Source organism: Notolabrus celidotus, chromosome 14, assembly GCF_009762535.1.
Source record: "Notolabrus celidotus isolate fNotCel1 chromosome 14, fNotCel1.pri, whole genome shotgun sequence".
Lineage (NCBI taxonomy): Eukaryota > Metazoa > Chordata > Actinopteri > Labriformes > Labridae > Notolabrus > Notolabrus celidotus.
In genome coordinates this window covers 32424349-32452326 of record NC_048285.1, presented here as the reverse complement: position 1 = coordinate 32452326, position 27978 = coordinate 32424349, and the positions used below count along the sequence as shown (strand labels likewise).

Here is a 27978-nt window from a genome sequence, read left to right as displayed (position 1 = left end):
GATCCTGCTGATGTCAACACAGATTTCAACATTAGATTACTTTTGTTAACTAGACGGACTACAAAGAGTCTGGGTGTGATTACTCCGGAGGATGGCTGTCCTGCAGCAGCAGCAGCAGCAAGAGTTAGCAGTCTAAAGGCTGATTTATACTTCTGTGTCTCCCCTACGCAGCAGGGGCTGACGCGGACATGAAGCCCCACATACTTGTGCGTCGGTGTGTCCGTGTCGCGCAGCAATTCTCCGCCGGAACGCCTGAGGGCAGTGTGGTCTCTCTGATAGCCGGCCGCCTGCTTCCGGTCCCGCTACGCTCTCTGTTTCCTTTTCCACAGAGATTCAGAGCGTGTTCTGTTAATCTACAGCTGATACAAGTTGCTGTTTATCATACAGACATGATTACATGAAGAATAGAGAGGAGGAGATGAAATACACGGCTGATGTGCGGCCGATGTCCGGGATCCCGGAAGTGTTGTAAATGCGGGAAAGACAAAGCCACCAAGCGGACCAATCACAGGGCTTGCGGTCCGAGTCGGCTCTACGGGGAGTCAGCTACGTGTGTAGGCCTCGGCGTAGGTACGGGAGGCCTACGCATGTACCTGACGTGCACCTCCTCCAAAATGTAACTGTGCGTACAACACTTCCAGAGATCGTAGCGGGGCCGGAAACATGCGACCGGCCATCAGAGAGACCACGCTGCCCTCGGGCGTTTCTCAAGATTTAAAGTCACGTTTTAGGATCATCAAGTCTCCATAACAGAATGCTTGAGCTCAAACTTCGTCCAGTGTCAGGTTTTAAATTATGCTGGACCGGGTCCTTCATAGAACCAGGTTTCTATCCCCAGCTCAACTCCTGCGATGTGTCTTGTGGATGCTCAGGATGAGATAACACTGAAACTACAATTGATTGGCAGATCAGTCCTCCAACCTCTAACACTGACATTTTATCAGGTTTAATTTGTTCACCTTGAACATGAGGTGAGGTTCTATGACAGGCAGCATCTGCATCAGTGTTGGCTGATGTGATATGATCTGTGATAATGATGCATTGAGTCCCATCAAACATGCTTGACATTTAAGAGCAGCAGCTGATGGTCAATACATGTTCAGGAAGAAGTCCAACCAGTAAGTGAGCCACTACTGGAGCTTTAGTTCCCACGTGTTGATACCTGGACGGACTCACTTCCGTCTCCAGTCATCTTCATGGATTTAATGTCTCCAGTGAAACGACGTGCCAGCTCTGTTTCCAGCCTGGAAGGGTTGACTTTAGAACACGGCCCTCATTATCATTTTAGTAAGTGTGTTATAAAAGTACAGAGTTGTTTGGTAAACCGTTGCTGGTTTTTAAGAGAATTGTTTCTCCACCACAGAGCTCACACTGAGTCTATTTGTAACAGCGAGTGATGAAAACCATGTGAAACCAGCTGAAGCCCGTTAGAGGAAGTTATTGGTCAGAAAACAGAAGTAATTGTTGTTCGGCGCACATGTGTGGGAGAGAGGAACTTCTCACTCTGCATTCATCTAGACTGGTGTTCTGCAGGGAAATGAAGCCGTTCATGGAAATTAAAAACCGATAAATATAAAAAAAAACATATGACTGATATCTGACAGGCACATTGAGGTATACTCTGGCTGCAGTGTGGGAACACGTCTGCAGGTTAACGCCACTATAGATAGAACATCTTGGTGCTAAACTCAGAGACAGACAGAGCTACTCAGCTCGGCTTATTTTAATCATTAAGAGGAAAAGAAACGCGTCGACTAACCAGACATATGAGTCAAAACGTGCTTCGTCTACCTCTCTCAGATGAAGTTACACAGAGGTCATGGAGGGATGACATTTTTGGACAAAGGAGGAGAAAAGAAAAGGAAAGGACGAGTAGAAGTCTGAACAAATACAGTCTGCCCTCGCTCGTCCTCTGAGGGAAATCTGTGCACGCCTGGTACGAGCAGCGTGACACTCCAACAGCTATAAATCTTCATTCCTCACATTCCCACTGAAACAGGAGTTTTTGAGCTCACTGATCTCATTAGAAATACAATGACGATGAAAAAAAGTATGCACACACACACACACACACACACACACACACACCTGAGAGAGACAGACGACAGAGAGAACAAAAGGAGAGAGAGTATTATCTACAGACACCGAAGCAAAATGTTAAATATGTGAATCATGTGCACACGAGACACGAATGAAATGAAGGAGGGGAAATATGAAGTAACACAGAGGCCCGTGTGATTGTGTGTGTGTGTGTGTGTGTGTGTGTGTGTGTGTGTGTGTGTGTGAAAATGTGGCCAAACGGGAGTTTCAGGCCGGCCCAGTTGCCCGGCAGCAGACAGCATTGTCAGGGTAACAGGCTCTTCCTGCCCCTCCTCCTCCTCCTCCTCCTCCTCCTTCTTCCCACCCGCCTCGCGCACTTTTACCTTATAAGGCAACACATTTAACAGCCTGTCACGGCGACAATGGTGATGTAAGAGGGCAACAAGGTGCACCTCCCGCTGACACACACACACACACACACACACATACACACCCTGCACATTCACACACACACACACACACACACAAACACACAAAGAATGGACGTGCATGCAGAGGTTTACATGAAATCAAACTATAGGAACACTTTCAGGGTGACTCTGAGGATCCTTTCAACTGTGTGTGTGAGAGGTGTGTGAGTTTGTGTGTGCATGCAATCTTAAATGCAGGAATGTGAAACACGACACACACACACACACACACACACACACACACACCATCTTCTGCCCCCCTCTGCTTCCTATGAGGCAGCAGAAACAAACAGGAGGGAGAAAACAGACAGCCCAGCAGATAGAGGGATGGATGGAGGGATGGAGAGAGAGGAGAATCAGAGAGAAGTCAATCAGAAGGATGTGGACTCAGGTCACACCTTTGTCTGCATGTCCTTATACGGCCTCGACTGCCACCAAGTGAATTTTAATACGCTATGTGTGTGTGCGTATGAGTGTGTGTGTGTGTGTGTGTGTGTGTGTGTGTGTGTGTGTGTGTGTGTGTGTGTGTGTGTGTGTGTGTGTGTGTGTGTGTGTGTGTGTGTGAGGAGGTCAAATATCAGACTTTTGGGCTGAATGAGGCAAACCAGAAGAATTTTAAACGAGGGTCATCGCTGAAAATAGCCGACTAACAACCAATAATGGCCGATGTCTCAACTGTGAAGAAACAGGAAGCTCCAACCTCGCTCTACCTCTCCTATCATCCTCTATTTTATCTCACAAAATATGTCTTATCTTTCTCTCTCTTCATCTCTCTCCAACACTATCATTAAAGAGCTCATAGTACCCTGTTACCCCTCTAAAACACAACGCTCCCAGCATGCAGGCCTACCTAAAGTCTCTGAGAATAGTATGGGAGGTAGAGCCTTCTCCTTTGGAATCATCTACCAGTCAGGGTCCAGGAGGCAGACACCCTCTCTACTTTTAAGAGTAGGCTTCAAACTTTCCTTTTTGATAAAGCTTATAGTTAGAGCTGGATCAGGCTTGGACCAGGTCTTAGTTATGCTGCTATAGGCTTAGACTGACACACTGGGATCATGTCTTTCCCTCTCTCTCCTCTCTCTGCCTGTCTCTTACTTTAACTCTTCCTGTCCCATTAAAGTTACTAACCATAGACCTTTCTGGAGTCCCTGAGCTCCCTTGTCTCGTAGGTTCCTCTGGATCTCTGCTAGATTCCATTTTCCTTTCTTTTTTTCCTTCCTTCCATCCTTTTTTCTTTCCTTCTTTCTATCCTTCTTTCTTTCATTCCATCATTCCTTCCCTCCATCCTTCTTTGTTCCTTTCCTTCTTTGATTCCTTCCCGTCTTCTTTCTTTCATTCCTTCCTTCCTTTCATTCCTTCATTCATCCCTTCTTCCTTCTTTCCTTCTTTCCTTCCTTCCTTCCTTCCTTCACTTCTCTCTTTTCTTCTTTCTTTCTTTCTTTCTTTCTCTCTTTGTTCTTTCCATGTTTCTTCATCCTTTATGTCTCCTTTTTTCATCCCCTCCTTTCCTTCTGTCATTCCTTCACCATTTATTCTCCTCTTTTTCTTTCTTCTGGTCTCCCTCTCTTCTCTCTTTTTAGATCTTTCTGGAGTCCCTGAGCTCCCTTGTCTCGTAGGTTCCTCTGGATCTCTGCTGCTGTGGACGTGGTCCAGACTCCAGCTGCTACAACTACTACTATCCGTCTCTCCACTATCATCTCTCTCTCTCTCTTCATCTCCCTCTATCCCTCTCTCCAACTCGGTCTCAGCAGATGTGTGTCTAACATGAGTCTGGTCCTGCTGGAGGTTTCTGCCTGTTAAAGGAAGTTTGTCCTTGCCACTGTAACTTGCTAAATGCTGCAAAGTGCTCTGCTCATGGTGGATTAAGATGAGATCAGACTGAGTCCTGTCTGTGAGATGGGACTGGATCTGATCCGGTCTTGATGTTGGGTCTTTGTTAATAATAGAACATAGAGTACGGTCTAGACCTGCTCTGTTTGGAAAGAGTCAGAGGATATTGTTACTCCTCTGTGTTTCAGAACCCGGACTAATCGCAACCCGATCATTTAAAATAACGACTACATGCGAGGAATCTTGGAGGAACATCTGGACTCCTTTTTTCTGTGTTTGTTCTTTTGTTTTGGTGAACTCCCACCACGGACAGCTCGTATTTAACCATCACAAGTGGATGAAAAGTAATGATGTGTATGCTTTCGTGTCTCTGATGTGGTCCGGGGGGTTTACGGGTTTAGATTTTTGCATGGTTTACATGTTGTCTTCGTAAATACGTCAATAAAAATAATAAACAAAAGCTGCAGGGAGACGCTTTTCTTGCTACCGCTGCACAGACCATCAGATTCTGGATTCCTCACAACAAAAGCAGGAAGTAAATCCTAAATAAGAAATGCACTTCCTGCAAAACATACCAGTAAAAATCTGATCTAAAATTACTTCATAGGGGATGAAGGCTGAAGTCCAGATTATGCAAACTATTCCAGACTCTTGAAGGACTTCCTGGAGCTGAGGGTCATTAGGAGCCGAGAGGAGGGAGGAAGGAGGACTCGTAAAGACGCTGACAGGGTCCAGACCCAGAACACACAGAACAAGGAGCGGCACATTGTTTGTTCCTCTGAGTTTCCGCTTGTTGATGACCCGTACTAAACACACACACACACACACACACACGAACACACAAAAACACACACACGCATACACACACACTTACACGTCTAGCCAAAACCACCCCCCTTGGTCCGGCTCTGTCACACATTCCAGAGCTCGCCCTGCCCTTTATGGCTTCATGACTCACTGGCCCGACGCCTGCCTCACACACACACACACACACTCACACACACATACACACGGTCAAACGCATGCCAAAGCAAATCGACCCACAAATGGACATTAATCAACCGCTGAGAGTGTGGCATCACGCTGACACCAAGCAAAGAGAGGCAGTCAGGGATCAGCAGGCACGTTTCTGAACTCTTCTCTGCGACGCTTCCTGGAAGAAGTGTGTGTGTCGTTGTTGTTGTGTGTTACGTCAACAAACGAGACTCAAGAACGCTCTTTGTCCCAAACTCCCGTCTTAAAGAGACACGAGAGCAGATGTAGGTCGTTGAAGTCTCTTGTTTGAGGACTTTATCAGCAGGATTTACTTCTTTAGAAGAGTCACGCACCGACGACACGATCCAAAACTGACTAAACACACATTTATATTCCCACACACTCCTCCCTCTCTAACCTAAAACCTTAATGCAGTGATCCTTCTGCCCCAGATTGACTCGTGCACACACACATGAACACACACTACACACACGACACCCCTCTGAGCCCCTCTGGGTGCAGGGCTCAGTGGAGGCTCCTACCATCGTGTGCAGGTCGTGTCTGTGGGGGGGGGGGGGTCAGAGCGCCGCGCTAATACAATCCCTTTAAAATGACTTTAATATCACAGTGACCCCTCCCTCTCCCTCCCTCCTGCTGGATGTGGACGAGTCCAGGATGTGTAGACGGTGAATCAGTGAGTCTGATCCTCTGAAACACTTTCTGTCCGTCTGCACTCCAACAATAGACGAGTGGACGACGAGGACAGACACCTGAGTTTACAACAACAACAACAACACAGCTGCACAGAGAGTCACTTTAAAACTCCTCATGGGGACTTTAAGATGGAACACTCATACATGTTTGATATTAACCTCCATCTATCTGATAATAGAACAATCTCTGAGAGTAAAAATATGATTTAAAGCTTCATGTGAGAATGTTTTGGTCACATTCAGAAATTAAAATGATGTTTCTTTGAGTTGTAGACAAATGAAAACATGCATGGACGCCATTTTGGATTGGTGAACACTGATGGGCAAAATGTGCAATTTAGGTGTTTATAGTTGCAGCATTGTTTAAAGGAGAAGAAGAAGAAGAAGGACATGGCAGGTTATGAAATGCAGAACTTCCTGTTGCACATTCACACCTCTGTTTCAAAGCTCAAACAGTCGTAATCTAGTTTCCTCTGTTATTCTATCTCTTCCAGGAATGAAGAGATGTCTGCGGGTGAATGAGACGCCACCTTCATCCTGTCAGCGCCTCAGTGAACGTGACTCTACGAGGGATGGGAGATGATTTTTTCAAGTATTCAAATATTCGTTCACTTTGTAAAAATCAAAGAGTTACTTTGAATATTTTCTCATTTCAAAAGCAGAATTTGTCCTCATCCTGCTGCTGGTTAACTTGACTGTTACACACACGGGCTGTTAATGGGACAGGTGTGTGTGTGTGTGTGTGTGTGTGTGTGTGTGTGTGTGTGTGTGTGTGTGTGTGCGGGGAGAATAGAAGCCAGTGGTTATGGAATAGTATTTTGGCTTGAAATGCCCATCCCTAGAATCTTCATCATGTGTGTTCAAAGATGGCCGCCTGTCACTTCTGATGATTTGTCCTCGCTCTGTTCTGTCTCAGATCACTCTCAGATATCTGTTCTAACCTGAGCTTCATTGAGGAAACGCAGATACACAGTTTGATACCACAGCGCCCATATTAATACTACAACCCTGCTTGAGGGCTGTTGCTAAGCAACCGAAGACTACAGCATCTTATTTTTAGAAGGTTTGAAACGCTCCCGGTGTCCGTACTATGAACCAGTCCAACCAACATGCACACACCTCTGCATGTTCCTCTCTGTTATCAAGTCCTCTCTCTTCACCTCTGAGACACCGTCAGCACGTTACAGGCTGCATCTCTCACCTGTTTCTCTCCCTCCATCATGCACCTCCTCTGACACAGCACAGACTTTCACTACAACAAAGCACAGCGGGACAGCAGCAGTGAATCTGTGCGTGAATGTCAGTGTAAGCACAAACGAGCCGTCAGTTTCAGGGAGGTGCAAAGAGACAGAGAGCGTCTCGTATACTGCGGCTGTGAGCTCAGCAGGAAACACTGCAGATCCTTTTCTCACACTGCAGCGACAAACCGTCACGTCTCCGCAGCGCTGGTGTCAAAACCAGAGAGCTGAGCTCAGACACGCAGGCCAAAGGAGGAAACCATGTCCATGTGAAGCTGCTGCAGGGTGCAGGGTCTGTGTTAACTCTACATGCACTCCCCACAGCGGTGTGTGAGTCAGACCGAGCCCAACACAGGAGTCTTTGTTAACCGGGGGAACGGTGGCTAAATAATCCCTGCAGCTAGCTTTGATTGGATCAGACAGGGTAGCAGACTCGTAGCCGATGGCAGAGAGGGCAGAGGACTTCCCTGACCCACATTTGGAGTCAGAGCAGGAGATGGAGCACTTTCTCCTGCAGCTGAGTGGAGACTCAACTTGGACTTTAAGAGTAAAGGATAAACAAAGATGGCTGCAGTGAGGACTGAGTTACTGAAGATATCAATACAGAAACATGATAACACTCAGATACTGATGATAACAGAGACTAATCAGGATTCTGTACTCAATATGTATTGATCTAACAGCCTGGGGCGGCTGGTGGATCAGCAGTAGAGTCAGTCATCTCTCCATTAGAAGGTTGGGGGTGCGATTTGCAAAGGTGGACTAAATAAAGCTAGCAGTCACACAGAGGAGATAAACATCTGTCTGGTTTTTAGCTTGCACAACAAAGTGCACAGCCATTTCCTAAAATGTAGCATTGTTCAAGCAAGCAGGGAAGACGGAGGACGTCCTGAGGAAGAGAGGGAACATGAGCAGGACCAAGGGAGAGGGGGAGAAGACCTGTGTGGTCGTAAAGAGCTGAGGACATCACTGAGAAACGTCAACTCTATGGAAGAGGAGGTCGGTCTCATGAGTGGTTGGAAAATATGCTAACTTAGAAAGGAAACACCGTCCAGATTGCACAAGATAGCAGAGTGTGTTAATGTTTCGGGTCTTTCATTAAGTAACAATCAAAAGTGACACTGTACTTGATTGGCAGGCCCTAGTTCAAGTCTGAATCTGGCCCGTCATCATATTGCACATCACATGCATGCTGTTGGAGCTCTGTAACCCGTTGAAACATCCATCAGTCTGAGTCACGGCCGTTTAAAGTCACTAATGTGGCCGTGCAGACCGAACTGCAGACACATTATTCCCTGTTCTGCAGTTTGGTCCAGCGTACAGTGATCTGCAGGCATCCCCTCCTTTCTTGGCCGGCCATCTGGTCCATTAAGGCGGGGGTGACACACAAACACACAGTGATCCGTCTGTCTTCATGGCCTGACTCAGAGGGCTTGCCTGCCTGCTTGCGTGTGTGGTGCTGACTTTATATTTGAAACAGGGAAGGGGGGAGAAAACCTCAGAAACCACAGAGGCGTACTTCCTCTTTCTTCCTCTCAGCTCTCGAGGATGAGCACAGGACCGCTGTCAGCCGGTCTCTTCTTCTTCTTCTGTGGTCAGGTTTTTATTTTACTGCTCACTTTAACAAAGATGAGTGTGTCTCTTTCAATGTGCACAATCACTTATGCAGTCTACGACAAATCCAATAACATCAACTCCAGGAAGATTTTTCAATTCTCCTCGCTGTCGCCAGGAAAGACCGGAGCAAAGTTACAACAACAGAGAGAGATACAGAGAGAAAGAATCCTCCCGTTTTCCATCTCAGTTTCAAACCCTGAGGCCAGCAGCAGCAGTGTGTGTGTGTGTTTGTGTGTGTGTATCGTCTGTCTGCTGCATACGCTGCCAGTCAACCTGCAGTAAGAGTTTATCCTCCATCGTCTCAGGCTCTCTGCATGTGAGACCAAATGTTGTCTCACACTTACAAGCTGCTAAAATCAGACGTGTCTTGATCGCCTCTGTTTATCTCTGCAGAATATTCAGGGCTCATGTTGTTTTGGAGCTCACAGAAAGCAGACTGCACACGCCATACCATGGCTTTACGTGCTTCATGCATGCAGAATAAAAGTCTCCTTGCAGAGCGTCTTTGTGCAGAAAGACTCTAAAGAAAGAAAAGCTAGACCCTATCATACGTCCCATGTGTCTCTCTGCAGACGCTCGAGGCCTGCAGTCTCCAGGGGACCTCCTCTAAACTATGAAAGGGAAAAAAAACAGATTGAAGTTATGAACTGGCCCCCGGCTGGTCCTGGAGATGCCTGACCAGAGATCTATACAGAGGGATATATTAAACATATATCCTGCACAGAGATAAGAAGCTTCAGAGCTGAGCAGCTGAACCACATCGATGCAGAAAAACAATTTGGCTTTACAGCAGCAGCGGTCAGAAACACAGCGGCCAGGTCTTAAAAATAGAAACACACACTCCACTTTATCCTCTTTTGTCTGAGCCTGTTGCCTTCACGGCTCCAGCAGAGGCTGAATAATGGAGAGACTGAAGAGAAGAAATGAACGTGGAGAAGGACAGAGGGAGAGAGAGTGCTGCGTGGGATTATCTGCCGAGCTGAGCGTCCTCGCTTTAAATGAGAGCAGAGGAACCTGAAGGCCGGCTCCAACCGTAAATATTTTATGCTGCTGTTGTCGTGTGCTCCGACACCGACACAGGCTCCGCTCATGTTCCTGCAGCCACCAAACCTGGAGAGGGGGATCACTAATTTAGACTTCAACTGAGTTTAAAAAATCATCTCTGAGCTCCTAAATCCTGCAGATTAACAACTGTAAATGTTTGTGAGGATTTAAAATGTGCTGATCTAAAAAGCAGATATTCTGTTGGCTGGGAAGTTCAGCAGCAGTCAGGAAGTGATGCATTTAATGCTCAGGTCAGTGTTTACTCAAAAAACAGTAAGTAAGAGGAACAGTTAGAACCCATGGTGCTTAAAGCGTGTGTTCAGACTCAGTCTCCTCTGAGAGCAGCATCTTTAAAGCATCTGTTTTCAGTTAACCTTTAGCTTTTGTTTTAAGGTCTGTTTTCTTCTTTTCAGACACGTGTTGGGTCGTTTGTTTATGGCTCCCTTCAGCATCTGTTTTTAAGAACTCTATGTGTCTGTTTTCTTACTTTCTAAAACAAGGCTGCTGAAATGTGAGATCGTTTAGGAACAAAAACTTTAACCAGAGAGTTTGGGAAACATTGATTTGGTCACTTCATGCTTCAAATGGAATAAGGCAGGTAGGTATTGGAATTTCCTCTTACGGCTAAATTCCACCAGATCCATGTCCTGATAGGTTTCTATTCTAGTCAATGTGTTAACTTCCACTGGATCCACTCGGTTGCGTTCCAGCTGTGTCTCTGATCCGGCAGGTTGGAGTCCTCCGGATCAGATACACAAGACTTCTATTTGTGCCGGATGCCAGACCACGACGCATCAATCTCAACAGAGCAGATGGAGCGGGACAGGAAGTCAGGTTTCACCAAAACCAAATGAAAACATCCGGTTAATTTTCAGAATAAAACACTCTGTGTTATCACCAGATCGTATTTCACTTAACTACAACAACAAACCAAAGTCATGATGAGCGGAGCCAGGCCTGGAGTCAACAGGTCAGAGGTTTTCAGAGGACCAGAAAGACAACATGGATGAGGAGAGGAGGAGGAGGAGGATCCTTGATTCAGGGATTACCAAGGGGAAACCTCGGTCACATGACTCCAGCTGTCCAGCGGGTCCTGCTCTGTGCTGCGTTCTGAAAACGCAACCGGTGGGTGTTGACGGATGAGAGAGCACCGGACATGGATCTGGAGGAAGTCCCGTGTTAAAGTGTGTTTCTTTTATAGATGCAAGTGTAGATGTTGAAGGAAAGCCGCCTGATTGGTTGACTGGGATTGCAGGCCATAGAAGTGTCAGCTGGTGTAAACACATTGAGCAATGAGGCTCTGACTTCTCATCTCAAAGAGGAGATATCTACGCCCGTGTGGTGTAACACATGGAGGTTCAACAGTACAAAGGTGGAGTGATGGAGGAGCTTCATTGTTGCACTGATGTTGAAGTGCCTCATTTAAGAGGTTGGAGCGTTTGTGAGTTTAAATAACTGTACACACACTTTCCATTATGTCTGTTATTTGCATATTTGTGTGTGTGTGTGCATGTGTGTGTGTGTGTGTTAGTGTGTCCCTGCAGGCCTCTCCTCCTCACCTCTTTGCACAGTGCCCTAGTTTGAAGCTGTTCAATAATACAAGACGGAGCTCACCGAGGAAATCAGAGACGACCTCAGAGGAAACACACACACACACACACACACACATGCACATACACACTTTATATGACTGATAGTCTGTTTGCTCCGTCTTCACATGTTCCCAGGTTTTAAAAGCCTCTGAGGCAGACGATGCATTTGTCTGGACGCCGCAACAAACACTAACCCGGGCCTGCAGAGTCCTGAGGTGAACCTTTATCAGACCTGAGTCAGTTCATAGACCGTCACACTGAAGCAAACTCAACTCAAGCAGATCAAAACATCTGATTGGTTGATTATCATGTTAAGTAACTGATGCTGAAGTTACACAGATTAAGCATCACAGCTCATTCTTTCTAACTCGACTAGTACAGCCTGTTTGTTACACTCTCCCTCTCTCCCTCCCTCCCTCCCTCCCTCCCTCCCTCCCTCCCTCCCTCGCTCACACACACACCCTGCAGGAGGGAGAATAACCTGTCTAGGTGTGGCATGTATGCTGATGTCAATAAAGCTTTATTCTACAGATTAACAATAAGTATTACAACATACACTCTCCCTCAGGATGAGCTGGAGAGAAAGCATAGCATGACTCAGCTCTGGGTTTGACCACGTCCTGTGACGTTAAAGACAGGAACGTTGAACGTGTGTGTGTGCTCTTTTCTCCTGACAGGAGGTCAGCGTCTGTGATCACCTTTCTGTTCCTCTCAGATATGTGTCAGATCTGGAGATAATCCGGTCATCTGAGCTGGGCTGTAATCTGTGGAGGAGGCGGGGGTCTGACAGATGTTGCTGCAGCCTCGTCAGCCTCCAGAGGACGAGCAGATTGAGGACAACCTCCGACAGAGGGAACAATACACACTCCCTGCACACACACACAGGCTGACATGAGGAGGTTTGTTCCACTCAGTGAAGAAATACTTTGATTCTGTCTTTACTTAAAGTGGAAATCCTTTGAGAGCAGCTTCCCTTTTTAAAGACGACAGCTCTTAAAAGAAAACAAAAGCTCTGACTCGTCCTGCGGTACATTTAGCAACATCGTTAAGTCAATTTGGCGTGAAGCCTCAAGATAACTGTGGGTGAATTGAGCTCAATATTCGGTCTCCAAAGGGACTAAGAGCACTTTAATTAAATTTGGAGGATTTAAAACAGATTAAGAGAAGAGTCCAGAGTTACACTGACTTTGAGTTCCTGATAAAGATCCAGACTGAAACTATCCTGACCTTCGTGAGTCAGATCAGTGAAGGTCTTAACCCCGTCCTGTGCTGACATGTTTCAGTTGAAACCCAGTTGAACCACATTTTGGCTGATATAAGTGTGAAAAACAAGAGAACGGCTCTGTGCATTAAACACGTAACACACATAGCAAAAACTCCCAGCTCACTTGAACTCAACCATCAACCACATGCCCCTTTTTTAAAAAGGTGCACATCTATCTCCGTCCTGCAGTGTGTGAAACCAGCGGCTGCATTAGTCTCCATTGTGACCGCAGGTGAGTCAGCCGCAGTGAGAACACAGTTTTGCTTCTTGCACTTTTTTTTTTTTAGTATTAAATTTTCATAGAATTTGAAACCTCTCGTGCTCTTGATGATAACCGAGCTCTGAAGTGATGTTTCCAAAAATAGAGCGCTCTGCAGAGAGCGATGGTTCAGCTCAGAGAGGCTGCAGCCGCACACACAGAGACATGTATGAACTCAAATCTGCAGCCTGAAGAGAGCTCTGTGGATCTGTGTCCACCAATGTCTTCCTGAATGACTGGATGTGACAGTGATGCATCATTTTTTATACCTCCAGTTTGAGGATAGAGACAGGATTACAGGAGTCTAGTTTCCTCTGAGAAACCTTCAGAGGACACCGAGGTGGAGGATTCAGTGTGTTAGCATATTCAGTACAGCAGTACCAGTCAAAAGTTTGGACACACCTTCTCAATCAAGGGTTTGTGTTTATTTTAATTATTGTAAACACTGTAGATTAATACTGAAGACATCACAACTATGAAAGAACATATATGGAATTATTTGATTTTTAAAAAGTGTTAAACAAAGCAGAATCTGTTTTATATTTTAGATTCTGTAAAGTAGCCCCCTTTGTCCTTCATGACAGCTTTGCACACTCTTGGTATTCGCTCAGTCCGCTTCATGAAGTGGTCTCCTGGAATGGTTTCTAATTAACATGAGCCTTGTCAAGAGTTCATTAGTAGAATGACTTGCCTTCTTAATGTGTTTGAGACCATCAGTTGTGTTGTTCAGAGGTAGGGTTAGCACACAATGGATAGCTCTATTTGACTCCTGTTGTAATCCAGATTATGGTAAAACCAGATAATTTCATAGTTTTGATGTCTTCAGTATTAATCTACAATGTTGGAAATAAATAAAGAATGAGAAGGTGTGTCCAAACTTCTGACTGGTAGTGTAAATAAAAAGCCACCCAGCTGTTTGTTCATGAGGAACTCTGAACTGACTCATGCACCTTTGTCTTCTCAAACCCTCGTTGTTGTGAACGTCCCTCAGTTCCTTCTTCACCCTGACTCTGGGAGAAGTCAAACACTTCCCCACATTATGCAGCGCGGACAGCAGAGGGGTCTGGGTCTGTTTAACTGCTCAGTGTTTACCAGCGGCCTCAGACAGACCAACCCACAGCTATGTGGCTCTGCTGGAAAACTAGAGGAGGGGAAAACCTCACATTCAAGCTGCCTGTCAGGCCCCCCTTACCCACCCTATACCCAAAACCCCCTCAACATCATGATGCCCCCGCCCTCCACACACACTCACTAACACACCTAAACACACACACCCTTTCTTCTCTTCTGCGCTCATACAAACAACACCCCCTCAATAGCCTCAAACACAACCTGCAGGAGAACACACACATCGACACGATGAGTGCAGAGACGTCTACGATGATCCTGCATCACTGATCAGCTGCTTCATCTTTACAGCAGCACAGTTTCACTATAAGTGTATCAGGTGTAAATTATTTAATTCAGCTTGCAGAGCGGTGCAGCGAGGAGACGGTGGCGCTGAGAGCTGGGCGATGATTTCATTCGACTTTCTCCGGTTTGTCTTTAATCTAAAAATATCCAAAAGTGCAAAACTCCAACTCAGATCCCCAGAGCGCACCATGAAGTCTTCTTATGTTTGTTCTGACAATCAGCGCAGAAACTGAGCAAAGCTTCTCATCCACGACGCTGAAACAAGGAGAGGTTTTGCATTTTTCTTGATACAAATGTTCACAATAACTCTGTGATCAGTCAGATTTGTTTCAGCTGCAGCAGCACCGCTATGAAACTCTCCAAACCCAACAGTCTAGTCTGGATAAGCAGCGTGGACAAAGGAAATACTGGACAGCACAACAGTTTTTTCTACAATAGTAAAAAGGATCTAAAAGCTTATTGGAAAATAAGTCAGGATATTCCTTTAAATCCCTTTGTCCAGGACACTCTTGGCGGACAAATGGAGAAGGGGGGTCTGAGCTTCAAGCTAAAACCATCAACATGCGTACTGGCAGCCAACCAAAAGGAAATTCTTAGTCCCCATTGTTGCCAATTTCAATTCATCAGAGGGAAATGCCATTTACTAATCCTCATAACTATGCACAATGGCCAAGAAGTAAGCTTGTGAACACAGCTCCAATCAGTGAGAGCGCGGGTACGGTTCTGTCGGCTACAGAGATGAGGGATTCGTGGATTATATGACATGTGGATCTACCGGGGTCTTCGTCTCTGCCCCCAAAAATACAACCAGGCCCTCCCCGCCCTGCCCCGCGCACAAAGAGTGCGAGGGAAACAGACCGTGAAGAAATCTCTTTGAAAGAGAAACACATTAGGCTGCAGCTCCTCCACACACAGGCCTGCAGCCAACTAGTGTCAATACCAGCCCCGAGCTCCACGCTACGCTAACACTCTCTCAGCTGATTGGACGGTGTGTTTCAGTGTGCTGCTGCTGTGGTCTGCAACAAAACACAGCAAACAGTCCCACAGAACAATCAATCACAGGGTGTTAAACGTTCCTGCAAACAAATATTTGGAGGGACGACCGGCGCCGTGATTTCCGCCAGATCGTACGCAGCTGGAAACTTTTGCTCCCCCCCCATGAGCACCCTCACCCAGAGGAGGATTCTCCCTCTCCTCTCTTCTGCACCACACAGACCACATCTGCAATCCTGCAAACCCCCAACTTTTTTTTCTCCCCTGTTGGGAGAAAAGCAGGACACCCCGCCCCCTTTGAGTAAAAAAGCCCCCTCCCACCGGCCTAGCCGGCTATAATGGGCCACCAAAGGAATGTTTCCCCCTGCATGCTCTCTCACCGCCGCCAATGGAAGAACAGAGAGACAACAGAGGGGGAAACAGAGAGGGGGTACATTCCTCTGCGCTGTCCGCTTGCTGGCTGCCTGCTTGGCTGACTGCTTCGTTGTTTAGGTCCACAGGCTGATCCTGGATCACGGTCAGCTGAGGCGGAGGGCTTTCCCACAGCTGACCTGGAATCAGCTGGCAGATAGGGGACAACCAAAGCCTTCACGTCCATTATCGCTCATCCTGGAGATCTACTGTTACACATTAGAGAGCAGGAACTTCACAGGGTCCAAGTTAGGTCTCTGCTTCTGGAGGAGGATCTCTGCAGCTGTTTCCTCCTGAGTTTACTCTTGATGAGAAGACGGCTGCTTCTGAGAATACAACTGGATCATCACGACTGGAGCACAACTAATTATTATGTTCATTATCAGTTCAAGAGCTGCTCAAAATGTCAGACAATCACTTGTAATGATACAGATCAGTTCTCATGCCATCAAGCAGAGACAAGTGGAGTTCAGTGAGGTTTCAGAACACTGCAATTTAAATAAAGACTGCACAAACTGTCCTTAGAGCCCCGTTTCCACCAAGCGGTTCAGTCCGGTTCGTCTCGGTACGGCATGCCTTTTGTGGTGTTTCCATCGACTAAAACCGGGACAGGTCCCCAAATCACCGAGCTGTACCGTCCCACTTTTTGGTACCCTTCTGTTGGGGTGCCAGACTTACCGATCCAACCCCAGAAGCGGAGCTAGAAACACTGCAGTCCGTTGATTGGTCAAAAGAATCGTCACTTCCTGTGTGACAGGGGTAATAAAGAACAACACATAACCCCGCCATGTTTAAATCTCCAGTGGACTTTGGGGAGATGGTTGGCTGTGGAAATGCAAACAGGATCAGGTGTTACTGATCCAACCCGTACCAAACTGTACTGATCCATATCAGACCGCTTAGTGGAAACGAGCCATAAAGAGATGCATCTGTATCTGTATCTATTATGTATTTATCTGTATGAAATCACAGATCAATTCAAACCTCTTAACCTTACTATGCAACTGTTGATCTGCTCAACTGCATCCTGTTAAATGTAGAAAAACAATGATTTCTGATTCTTAAATAAAGGTTTGGATTCATAAATCAGAGGCCTTGTCTTTCAGGGTTGATATATGTTGAGTATTCAGAGCGTGCACACGATGCAAACATCTCCTAAACACATCTATTGTTCAGCTCTGCTCACACAGGGAAGAGGAAACAGAATGAGAAATGTTACACAAACATTAACAGTCTCAGAGCAGATCTCTCTGATCTCTAACATCCACACGCAACACCCGCTTTCAGATTCCTCGTACCTGCCACACCCCAGTCAGGTTGGTTCTGCTGCCCTGAATCAGCCAATCACACGCACACACACACACAAACCAACCAATCAAAGTGTGTGCTCCTTTTTTAACTCTCTACAAACAGAGCTTTGTCTTTTGTTGTTTGGCGAGCGGAGCCACACAGTCAAACGGTTCCAGCTCCACTCTTTAAATGTTGTTTTGGAACAGGAAAAACAGACAGCTTATCGAGCAGCCAGATCTGAGCGTAGTGAGTGACGATGGCAGGAGTCATTGTTTGGTCCATTTGTCCTGACAAAATGTCACTCGCAGCTCGTCCTGAGCCAACCCAGGCCATCTGAACCGGCTCCGCCTGCTGCCAGCCAGTCACACAGAAAGCATGTGAAAGTGGGCGAGAAAAGAACAAACCGACATTGTGTCCGGCTGCCCACCTTGGCAGCTACGGAAAAATAAATCAGAGTGTTTGTGTTGCAAGTCTGGGCTCTGCTGGGGTGTGTCAGGGAGGCCGGCTGCAGACAGAGTCAGGCTGCAAAGGAGGACACATCTGTCCGAACAACAGAAAGATTTCCTTTGTGACAGAAATAATACGGTGTGAATGTGGATGCTCCTGCTCTCCATGAATCCCTCTGTGCTCCTCAGGAGGAAGTTTGCTGCAGAGAGCCTTTAACCTGGTTACTCACACACTCTGAGATATCTGTATCCTGCATCCAGCAGAAACCTTAATGAAAGTTATATCAAATCATCACGTCTAATCCTCCCTCACTTCCAGCTGCTCACTGTAACGTCTGCTCAGCTGTGAGAGTATAACGGTGCAGCGTAAATCACTCCTGTGCAAACATGCAGACTGATACGGACAACTGTCACTTTAGGAAAATGAGGAGATAAAGAGATAGTGACCACAAATGATTCGACCACAGAACAGCTGATTTACTCAGGATGAACTTCCACATGAAGAGCGACACAGTCCTGACAGGGAAAGGTAAAAACACGTCTCTTCAGGGAATGTAACTTAGTGTTTAATGTTTGGCAGCACGTCTTCTCTCAGACACCAGACCTGCTCTGATTTGCATGCCGTCCATGCAGCATTAACTCTCTGATCCTGGCAGCACCTGAAACTTTACCTGATGTGTGAATTAACCAAAGCTTTCTGCAGCAGGAGAAACGCTGATTAATGTGATTTTATAAGAACCTCACTTTGACAAATAAAAGCAATAAATCAGCAGCATCTGCTCCAGGCTCTTCAGCTTGTGTATTTTACTGCTCTCCCTGTTAGCTCATCCACCCACCTTCTCCGTACTTTCTCCTCCTGACATGAGAAATATGCAGTAACTGTCGCAGAGCGGATTTGCATGCTGCCCAGAGTCACAATAAAAAAGCTGTGGTGGCGTCACTGCGTATTTTGACATGTTTGAACGTGTGGTGGATCGGAGAGCAGTGAGAAAAGACTTAATAACATGTTTGTCAGGGAGGAGTTTCTTCTGCAACACACTGCACTTAGCTGGACTCGCCTGGTCTCCGTCCAGGAACTCTGGAGTGTGAAAAATGTTCAAAATGGACAACTGGAGAGAGGCTGAAAGGACAACGCTCTGCTTCTGGCAGGGAGACGCCGACTGAACAACTGTGTGAGGAGGCGCTGGAATATCCAGATCACAGGAGAGTCCAACAACAAGTGGTTCCTGTACAGACTAGAGGAGGGGTTTCTGGTCTGCAGAAGAAGTGCAAGAAAAACAGACTTTTCCTGGAGTACTGCGAAGGAGTACTGAAACTTCTTCATTACTTTCCTGCATGCAAACTTTTTATTTTTCAGGCGATTGTTGATTTTTGTTCTGCCTCACAAAAAATAGTGATATGATGTGTGTATAGGGACTGTGTCCTGACTTTTCTCCATCAGTTTGGATGCATATGGTGTGTCCATGATAGTGGGGACTCTCACAGTACCAAAGTACATTGAATTATAAGGATTGAGGGTTCAGGATTCAAGGATTCAAGGTTTTTTTATTGTCATACCAACACAAGCTGTTGCATGAGATGGAACCAAATTTGGATTCTCAGGTCCCGTATGAAGCCACAATAAGAACACACGATTAAAAAATGAAGACAATAATAATAAATATAAAACTTAAGTTGTTATGTAATAGTGCAAATGTACAATGTGCACATTTTTTAAGCAGTCCCTTAGAGGTTAGAGGTACACCTCTATCCTGAAACTAATCACATCCCTTAATTCTTAATTTCCCGTTATAGAGCACATGAAGTCAAAGCCTGACTGCTGAAGGAAATGTTTTCCTTTAGGAGTCCTAATTTTTTGATGTTGCTTCCTCTATTCTTTGTTTCTTGGTTACCCCCTCATAAAGCTGTGTGAGAGTTTTTACTTTGTGCACACAACCCGATGAAGTCCTGATCTTCAGGTTGTCCTCGTGGCTGACGAGGAGCACCTCCTCCAGAGTTCTGGGTTCTGAGGCCTGTTGTCACATGTCATATCGTCGCCTCCTCCCTCTCTTTTTCCTCCCTCTCTCTCTCTGACACCAAATAAAGTCATGAATGCCAAAAAAGCCTGTGAACGGTCTTTTTCCCCCTCTTCTGTTACTCAACACGTGCCGGAGTCAGCAGGCCTGGAAAACTCCGCCCGCTCCTGTTTTTGACCTTTCAGACTCCGCCGTCACAAACTACAAGGACGACAAACTCATTCCCACACTCATTATTATATCCCCTTCTCTCTGACATCCTGCGGGAGGAGTTTGCTCACTTTTGCGCAATAACTGGCACAGTGAGCGTGAATACACCACAGGAATTTGCCCTTGGTTCCCCCTCCTCACTGGGGGCCGGCTTGGCAGGGGGGTGGGTGGGGAGGGGATGTGTCCCCAGCCTGTTCTGTTCCCAGTCTCCAAACACACCTCAGCAGCCTCCTCTGACGAGTTGCACGTTTGCAGAGAAGTGAAGCTCAGCCCAGGTTTGCACAACAAGCTCTCACTCTGTCAATGATTGGTACGTTAGATTTTCCTCTTGAAGAAACTTTGACCCGTGTGATCTCCGGTCAAACACACCGAGTCCTCACAGTCGATGAACCGGCCCGTGAAGGACTCGACGGGAATCAACTGCAGGAATGTGTGAAGTTGACGGCTATAGTGCTGAGTGGCCTAATAAAAATGCACCATCCAATGCTCGGCATGCTGTCACACCACTACAAAGTATGCCAGTCATCTAAGACACACACATGAACACACACACACACCCTCCTAATCATTCCACACTGTTAAACAATGGTTCTTCAAATCACCCTGCATTACACCGACTATCCTCTGATGAGGATTCAGAGATTCAAGATCTCACTTTAAGTCCACATGATGTGATTCTACTATTTCCTTCCTTGTTGAATAAATTAAGGCCTCATAAGAGAGACTTCTCCTCTAGCTCATTAGCTAAAGGGAACCAGGCTGTAGAACAAGGTCACCTCAGTCTGCTGAACACAAGTGGATGTTTCTTTATCATGCACAGGTTTCCAAAGTCTCTCAAGGATCAGAGGAATCAATCGTAGCGCGGCAGTGTCTATAAACGTAACATGAGGAGCAGCAGGAAGAGTGAGAGGATGAGGAGGAGGAGTTGGAAGGAACAGAGTAGGCAGCAGAGAGCAGGTTAGTGTGGCTGCTGCTGCTTTTGGCAAATAGCAAAAGGCACAAAGCTCAACGTTAATGATTGGTTAGGTGAGTTTGATAACGGTGGTAATGATTGGTGTGGCATATGTTGCAGAGTGCTTCGGTGTTTTTTGGGAGTCTAAATATTTATGCAGAGTATCCCTGGAGCTGAAATCTGCAGCACAGCGAGTGGGCGTTCAGCTCTGTGCAGTGAAATGTGAAAGTGTGGCTGCAGAAACTTGTTTGTCAGAGAGCTGTGGGAAGAAGAATACGAGCAGCAGCAGATACAACAATATTCTGCTTGTACAACAGGTGTGTTCGACATTACAATGACAGCTGTCGTGTTTAAGTTGAACACACTCAGGTGTTGTAACGACTAATTCAAATAATGACTTTTCTGTTCACCTGACCCGTCAGACGAGCAGAGTGTGTCACATCCTGATTTACTCATTCACAGGAGGAGATCCAGCATGGTTTAATCTGTTAGTGCACTTAACATCTGTGACTCCTCTGGTGGTGTGGAGGTTTTACTCAAATATGGTTCAAACCATGTTAGGAGTTTCACCAGCAGGACATGCATGACTGAAATCTCTCCACTGTGCTCTGCACCAGGGGTTCTCAAATGGGGATACGCGTGCTCTAGGGGTATGTGGGAGTGCTCCAAGGGGTACGTGATGAATGTTAAAGAAAAAAAAGTTGCATCACAACAACCTTTTTTTTTTTTTAAAAACGGTTAAAATAACTTCATCAACAGCCTTTAAATTGTATTTCAATGCAACATCAAATAGGGCACTATTTCCAAATTGAGAATATTCATTCATAAAGTATTAAATATTTGCAAAACCGCTTGAACCAGACGGCCTCCCTCATTTCAATGTTATTATGACACTGTAAATCTACATGCATTCATTTATTTTCACATATTATTTCCTTAACAAGTACCCCCGGCCATACAAGGGGGTACTTGGCTGAAACTGGTTTTAAAAGGGGGTGCACAAGCCAAAACAGTTTGAGAACCCCTGCTCTACACCAAGGGTTCCCAAAGTGTGGGTCGGGACCCCCTTGGGGGTTGCGAGACACAAATGGAAGGTCGTGAGATGTCTTCCAGAAAGCTTAGTTTTTAAGTTATCTAAAAATAAGTATTGTTATTATTATTATTGTTGTTTATGTACCTTTTTGTTTGTTCTGATAATTATTATTATTTTTGTATTTATTTGTATTCATTTTTCTTTTCTTTGTTGGTTTTGTATTACTGATATCTAATGTGTTAACTTGTGGTGAACAAAGAAATACAAAAAAATGCAACAAAAAAAGCTTGAAAATAGAACATGTAATGAGTTTTCTGCCTTTCTTTGTTTCCAGATGACTCCTAAGTTTAGGGTTAGTGAACAGTTAATTATAAAAGCATCAGTAGCAGCAGGTTCATTCATAACAGCACAGGAAACACAGACACATGCTCATATAGGTAGGGTCATTTTCTGCAGACCAGCTAAATGAAGACACATTAAATCACTTTGAGGGACAGTGGGGGGTCAGGAGGCTTTGGGATCTATATTATGGGGGCTGAAACGTTTGGGGACCCCTGAGCTAAACTACCTAAATATTCTATACCAGGGATTCAGAGGTGGACACAATGACAGTCTGTAACGCACTAAAGAAAAGGACAAGTGTGACTGGGAGGACGACAAAACCAGCAGCCAATGAAATCAAGCATAGCTACTAAAAGCTGCCGCCTGATTTAAAACATATTCAATTCAAAACCTTGATTTATTCCCCAAAAGACATTGGAGGTTTCCCTCATTTCCAATGTGGTGGAGTTCACAGACACATTAGAAACAACTAACACACACACACACACACACAATCATTCACTAAACAATAGATGAATTCAAACAGAGACAGTTTGAGATCAAGGTCTTAAACTCTGAAAAAGAGGGACTGGAGATCAACTTTAAAGTCTGTTGGAGCTGAAAAGTTTGGGAACCCCTGATCTAAATAAAAACTGTATCCCCTCAAGTTTGAAATGATAGAATCCCAGAGTGTGGATGTGATAATGATGAATCACAGCAGTCTGTGGTTGAGTTATCTGGATATCGGCCTTGAGCTCGACAGTATCGGTCAGCTCTTCAGCAGCAGCAGAAACTCGGCTCTCTCATTCTAATCGGCCTCAAACCAGCCAGCCAGGCAACCAGGGAACCAGGGAACCAGGCAGACAAGTGGGGCAGGACGCTTTGATTCCGCACTACACCCTTCAAACAAACCCCCTCTGACGGCCTGTTTCCAGCCTCAGATGTCTGCAACAATCACCGCTCACATTTCTGCAACAATGTGGCGCCCTGTTTCCGCCCAGGGAGGGGAGAGAGCCGGGAGAGGCATGGAGGAGTGAGAGGAGAGAGAGAGGAGAGAGAGAGAGAGAGAGAGAGAGAGAGAGAGAGAGAGAGAGAGAGAGAGAGAGAGAGAGAGGAGCTCACATGGAACATTTCATTCAGAAGAAAGGAAGGAGGAGAAGAAATGTGGAGGGTTTAAAGAGAGAGAGAGAAAGGGGGGACAGCTTGACATTGAGAGGAGCCTCAGGAGGAGCTGAGGGGAGGACATGGTGTAAAGTGGGGCACAGGGAGCAGCTGTGGGGTTTACAGGCCCACACTCGGTGTCTGACCTCCACTCCCCATCCCTCCCTGCCATTTTCTTTCTACCCGCCTCCTCCTCCTCTCAGCCCGGCTCCACTCCGCCCAGCTGGGCCCACTTCTCTGGTTCTCTTACCTTCCTCTGCTGCTTCTCCCAGGCCGGGTCCAGTAGGAGGTCCCGGTCCCAGTCGTTCTCTTGCTCCATGTAGGTCTGCACTCCTCCGGTCGAGGATTGGTTATTAGCTGCGTGATAATCTACCATGTCAGCTTCAGAAACCCGAGTGCGCCACAGGGAGAGAGTCAGGAGTGGATGCTTTCAGGAGGAAAAAATACAGATGAGAAAAAAAAAAAAAAAAGGGAACGAAGGCCCAAAAGAGAGAGAGGTGAGGGGAGGGATCCACGAGCCCGGGGAGAGTCCTCCTGGTCTGGCTCTTCAGCTCTGAGTGAGGCTTTAATGTGATGAGTATCCGGAGTGTGCAGGCACAAAGTCCCCACTGCTGCTGAGAGAAGAAAAGCTTTCCTCTGAACTGAGGCTGCTGGGAGGAACCGGCCGCTCCTACAGGCTCACTCTGAACACAGACAAGCTGCAGAGCAGGGCACACACACTTCCGGAGCCTGCTTTCAAAGTAAAGGCTGCATGAGCCAACACACACACTGACCCACCATCCACACTGACCCACCACCCACACTGACCCACCATCCACAATGACCCACTACCAACACTGACCCACCACCCACTCTGACCAACCACCAACACTGACCCACTACCAACACTGACCCACTACCAACACTGACCCACTACCCATACTGACCCACCATCCACACTGACCCACCACCCACACTGACCCACCATCCACAATGACCCACTACCAACACTGACCCACCACCCACTCTGACCAACCACCAACACTGACCCACTACCCACTCTGACCCACCACCAACACTGACCCACCACCAACACTGACCCACCACCCACTCTGACCCACCACCAATACTGACCCACCACCCACTCTGACCCACCACCAACACTGACCCACCACCCACTCTGACCCACCACCCACACTGACCCACCATCCACACTGACCCACCACCCACTCTGACCCACCACCCACTCTGACCCACCACCAACACTGAACCACCACCCACTCTGACCCACCACCAACACTGAACCACCACCCACTCTGACCCACCACCAACACTGACCCACCATCCACACTGACCCATCACCCACACTGACCCACCACCAATACTGACCCACCACCCACTCTGACCCACCACCAACACTGACCCACCACCCACTCTGACCCACCACCCACACTGACCCACCATCCACACTGACCCACCACCCACTCTGACCCACCACCCACTCTGACCCACCACCAACACTGAACCACCACCCACTCTGACCCACCACCAACACTGAACCACCACCCACTCTGACCCACCACCAACACTGACCCACCATCCACACTGACCCATCACCCACACTGACCCACCACCAACACTGACCCACCACCCACACTGACCCACCACCAACACTGACCCACCACCAACACTGACCCATCACCCACACTGACCCACCCACCACCCACACTGACCCACCCACCACCAACGCTGACCCATCACCCACTCTGACCCACCTCCCACACTGACCCACCATCAACACTGACCCACCAGCCACACTGACCCACCACCAACACTGACCCATCACCCACTCTGACCCACTACCCACACTGACTTCAGCAAACACTCACAAAGTCTTTATTCAAGAGTCAAGATTCAAGAAAGCTTTATTGCCAACTGAGCTTGCACACAAAAGGGATTTGACGTGGTGAATGGAACACTGGTACTTAGCTATAGAAACCTAAAAACTTACCTTAGATATTAGAAATAAAAATACTATCTGTACAAAGAAAGGTATAGAAGTAATTTTAATACATAAATAAATGAATTAGCCTAAGCCTATTGCTGCACCGATCAATACAATCAATAATAGCAATTAATGGAAAGTAGTCCTTTTGTCACTCTGTCACACTTACATTAGGGCACTTTTCATTTCTGATCATATTTAAAGTTAATTTTAGAAACCAGGAGCTTTTATTTTGAAGGCAGCCTCTCCTCCTGTGTGCAGTGGATCCGCGTGTTGCTGCTGAAATTGACAAACCGGTCTCCAGTAGCTACTATAGGCCGAGACAGAGCATGAATATTCATGTAGCATTTGAACGTGAGCTGCTGAAATAATGACATGTTACAGATGTGAACCACTGCTCAGATAAAACAAACATTACAGACTGACTCTAGTGAGCTGTCCTTTAGGATTTAGCTTTAAGAAGACAAAATAATGAACTTTATTTAAAATAATTTAACTTCTGCAGAAAGGGTGCATGATGAATTAGCATCTAGTGTAGATGCAGTTATTATCCAGAGGTAAGGCAAATGAAATCTCATGAAAAGTGATGATTTGACCTCAGTATCATGGCAAAGGCAGCACTGTGACCTCCAGATAAATAAGAATAGACCTCCAGGAAACAACTTATATTAACTTTTATCACAAGGAAATGAAGTAATGAAAATATGCATGTCTGCTTAGTTAGTTCTACTTTCATCAAAAGGAGATTCATGTTTTAAAAGGTCAGTAATTCAGGTCAAGTGTTTCGTGTTTGTTGAGCCCAAAATCATGAACCACAATGTGCCTCAGGAGGCTTTACCATCAACCTACAGCTCACCACATCCTCTCACCTCCAGGCCTCTGACACCCTCTGACATGAGATCTAATTTTAAACAGTCTCCACCTTCAGTCAGGTCTGCACCCTCTGTTCACTCTTTAAAGTCTGGACTCAAAACACGCTGTTATATGTTAGTGTTCGAGTCCCTTTGTCTCAAACCAGCAGCCTGATTCTCTGTTTCTTCATTTATTCTATTACTTTATTTTTAAGGATTGTTTTGCATTGCATTTTAGTCATTCCTGCTGTTTTATAAATGCATTTGAATTGACTTCACTGAATCATGACACTGGAGATTGTGACCAGAAGGAGGCAGGATTTAGTTGCAGAAGAAGAGGAGGAAGAAGAGGCGTTACAATAAGCTGGAAGTAATTACATTTGTTGGTTTTTCTGCAGGACACATGCACATAAATGGACACACTGAAGTAGAACAAACAAACAAAAAAAAAAGAGCTTAAGTGCACAAAGTGATCCATCAGATGGAGAACACAAATATCTCTTTGACACATTTATTGTGTTATTCTTAAATAATGTCCACTGTCTCTTCTGATGATGAAGGGAATAAAAGAACCTGCAGCAGGGTGAAGCTGCAGCTGATAAACGTCCAGCCTGAGGCCGAGCAGGAGTGATGATCAAATCATTAGAGGAGCACTGACCCAGAGGACTGGCTCTCATAAAAACAGAAGAGCCTGAGCTGCAGGATCATCCATTACATCTGTGAGAGTGTGTGTGTGTGTGGGGGGGTGGGTGTGTCAGGGAGGGGGGGGTCAGACTGGTTTTCAGGGTGACGATCCTTCCTGCAGGATCCACCTCCAGAAGTAGGTCATGCTCAGGCTGTCGTGGTGCATTAGCATCACTGCAGCTCGGAGCAGGAGCATGTCTCGGCTCCTCATGCTGTCATGTGACGTCTCATGGTGGAGGTCTGCCACTACCAGCTCTGTGATTGGCCAGAGAGGCTATGAGTCATAACTACAGTCTGAGCTCATTAACAGGAGCGAGACATTTCTGAATGGACTGTTTTTGTGTTGTTTTTAAAAAGAGGAGCTGAACAAAGAGAGACCCACATGAAGCTGTGTGTTTCCACAGGGGGCGATGATGTGGTGACACAAAAACTCAATCAGTGTGTGTGTGTGTGTGTGTGTGTGTGTGTGTGTGTGTGGGAGCAACACATTCTGACAGTTTGTGCTTGTGGTATAAACAATATAACCCTGCAGACAGCTTCTGCTAATGTCAGAATGAAATCTAATTCTTATAAATAACAGAAACACATTTTCCAAGGGAGAAAGTTCTGCTTTTATTTGTTCTTCCTCATCCTTTTGTTTACTTTAATCCCTCTCTACCTCAGAGAGTTTTCCAGTGAAACTCTCAGTATTAAGTTACGGTAACATCTCTTGTGAAATAAACACGGTTAAGTTGCAGCTATGAGGACCACAAACTAAACTCAGTGCATTCATTGATTCTGAGGAAGCTGCAGAAACAGTTACCTTAGAAATGCACAAACAGAAACAGAACTGTGTTTGGACATTTACATGATAAAAGATTGTGAGGAAAACAGCATTAGTTTGTGATTTCAGGGAAATAATCAAACATTGTTTTGGATACAAATGACAGAACTTCTAACTAAAAAGCTTGGTTTGACAAACACTTGCTCTCCTGAGCTCATGCTTTTGAACGATGACTCAGGGCAGATTTTGTTGGTATAAAATCTGATCACTTATGGTGTCATTTTGTTCTCTTATGCATTGTCATCATCACAACTGTGACTGTATGAATTGTACTGACAGAATATTGGACAATGTGTACCTGCAAAATCAGTCAAAAACGAATACAAAGTTAAAGGGAGAAAAAGAAAGA

General features: G+C 46.0%; 1 protein-coding gene across 4 annotated transcripts in view; it reads right to left on the bottom strand.

Moving 5' to 3' along the window:
* The window catches only part of actn4 (actinin, alpha 4), a 73929-nt gene extending 49925 nt beyond the window's left edge, over positions 1–24004 (bottom strand). The window contains exon 1 of one of the 4 annotated variants that reach the window (XM_034701010.1): positions 23538–24004. In XM_034701010.1, the coding sequence (XP_034556901.1) occupies positions 23538–23663 (126 nt within the window). In that variant the 5' untranslated portion in view covers positions 23664–24004. The remainder of the gene's footprint in view (positions 1–23537) is intronic. The other 3 variants (XM_034701008.1, XM_034701007.1, XM_034701009.1) reach the window with 3 other exon arrangements.
* Positions 24005–27978: the final 3974 nt, after the last annotated feature.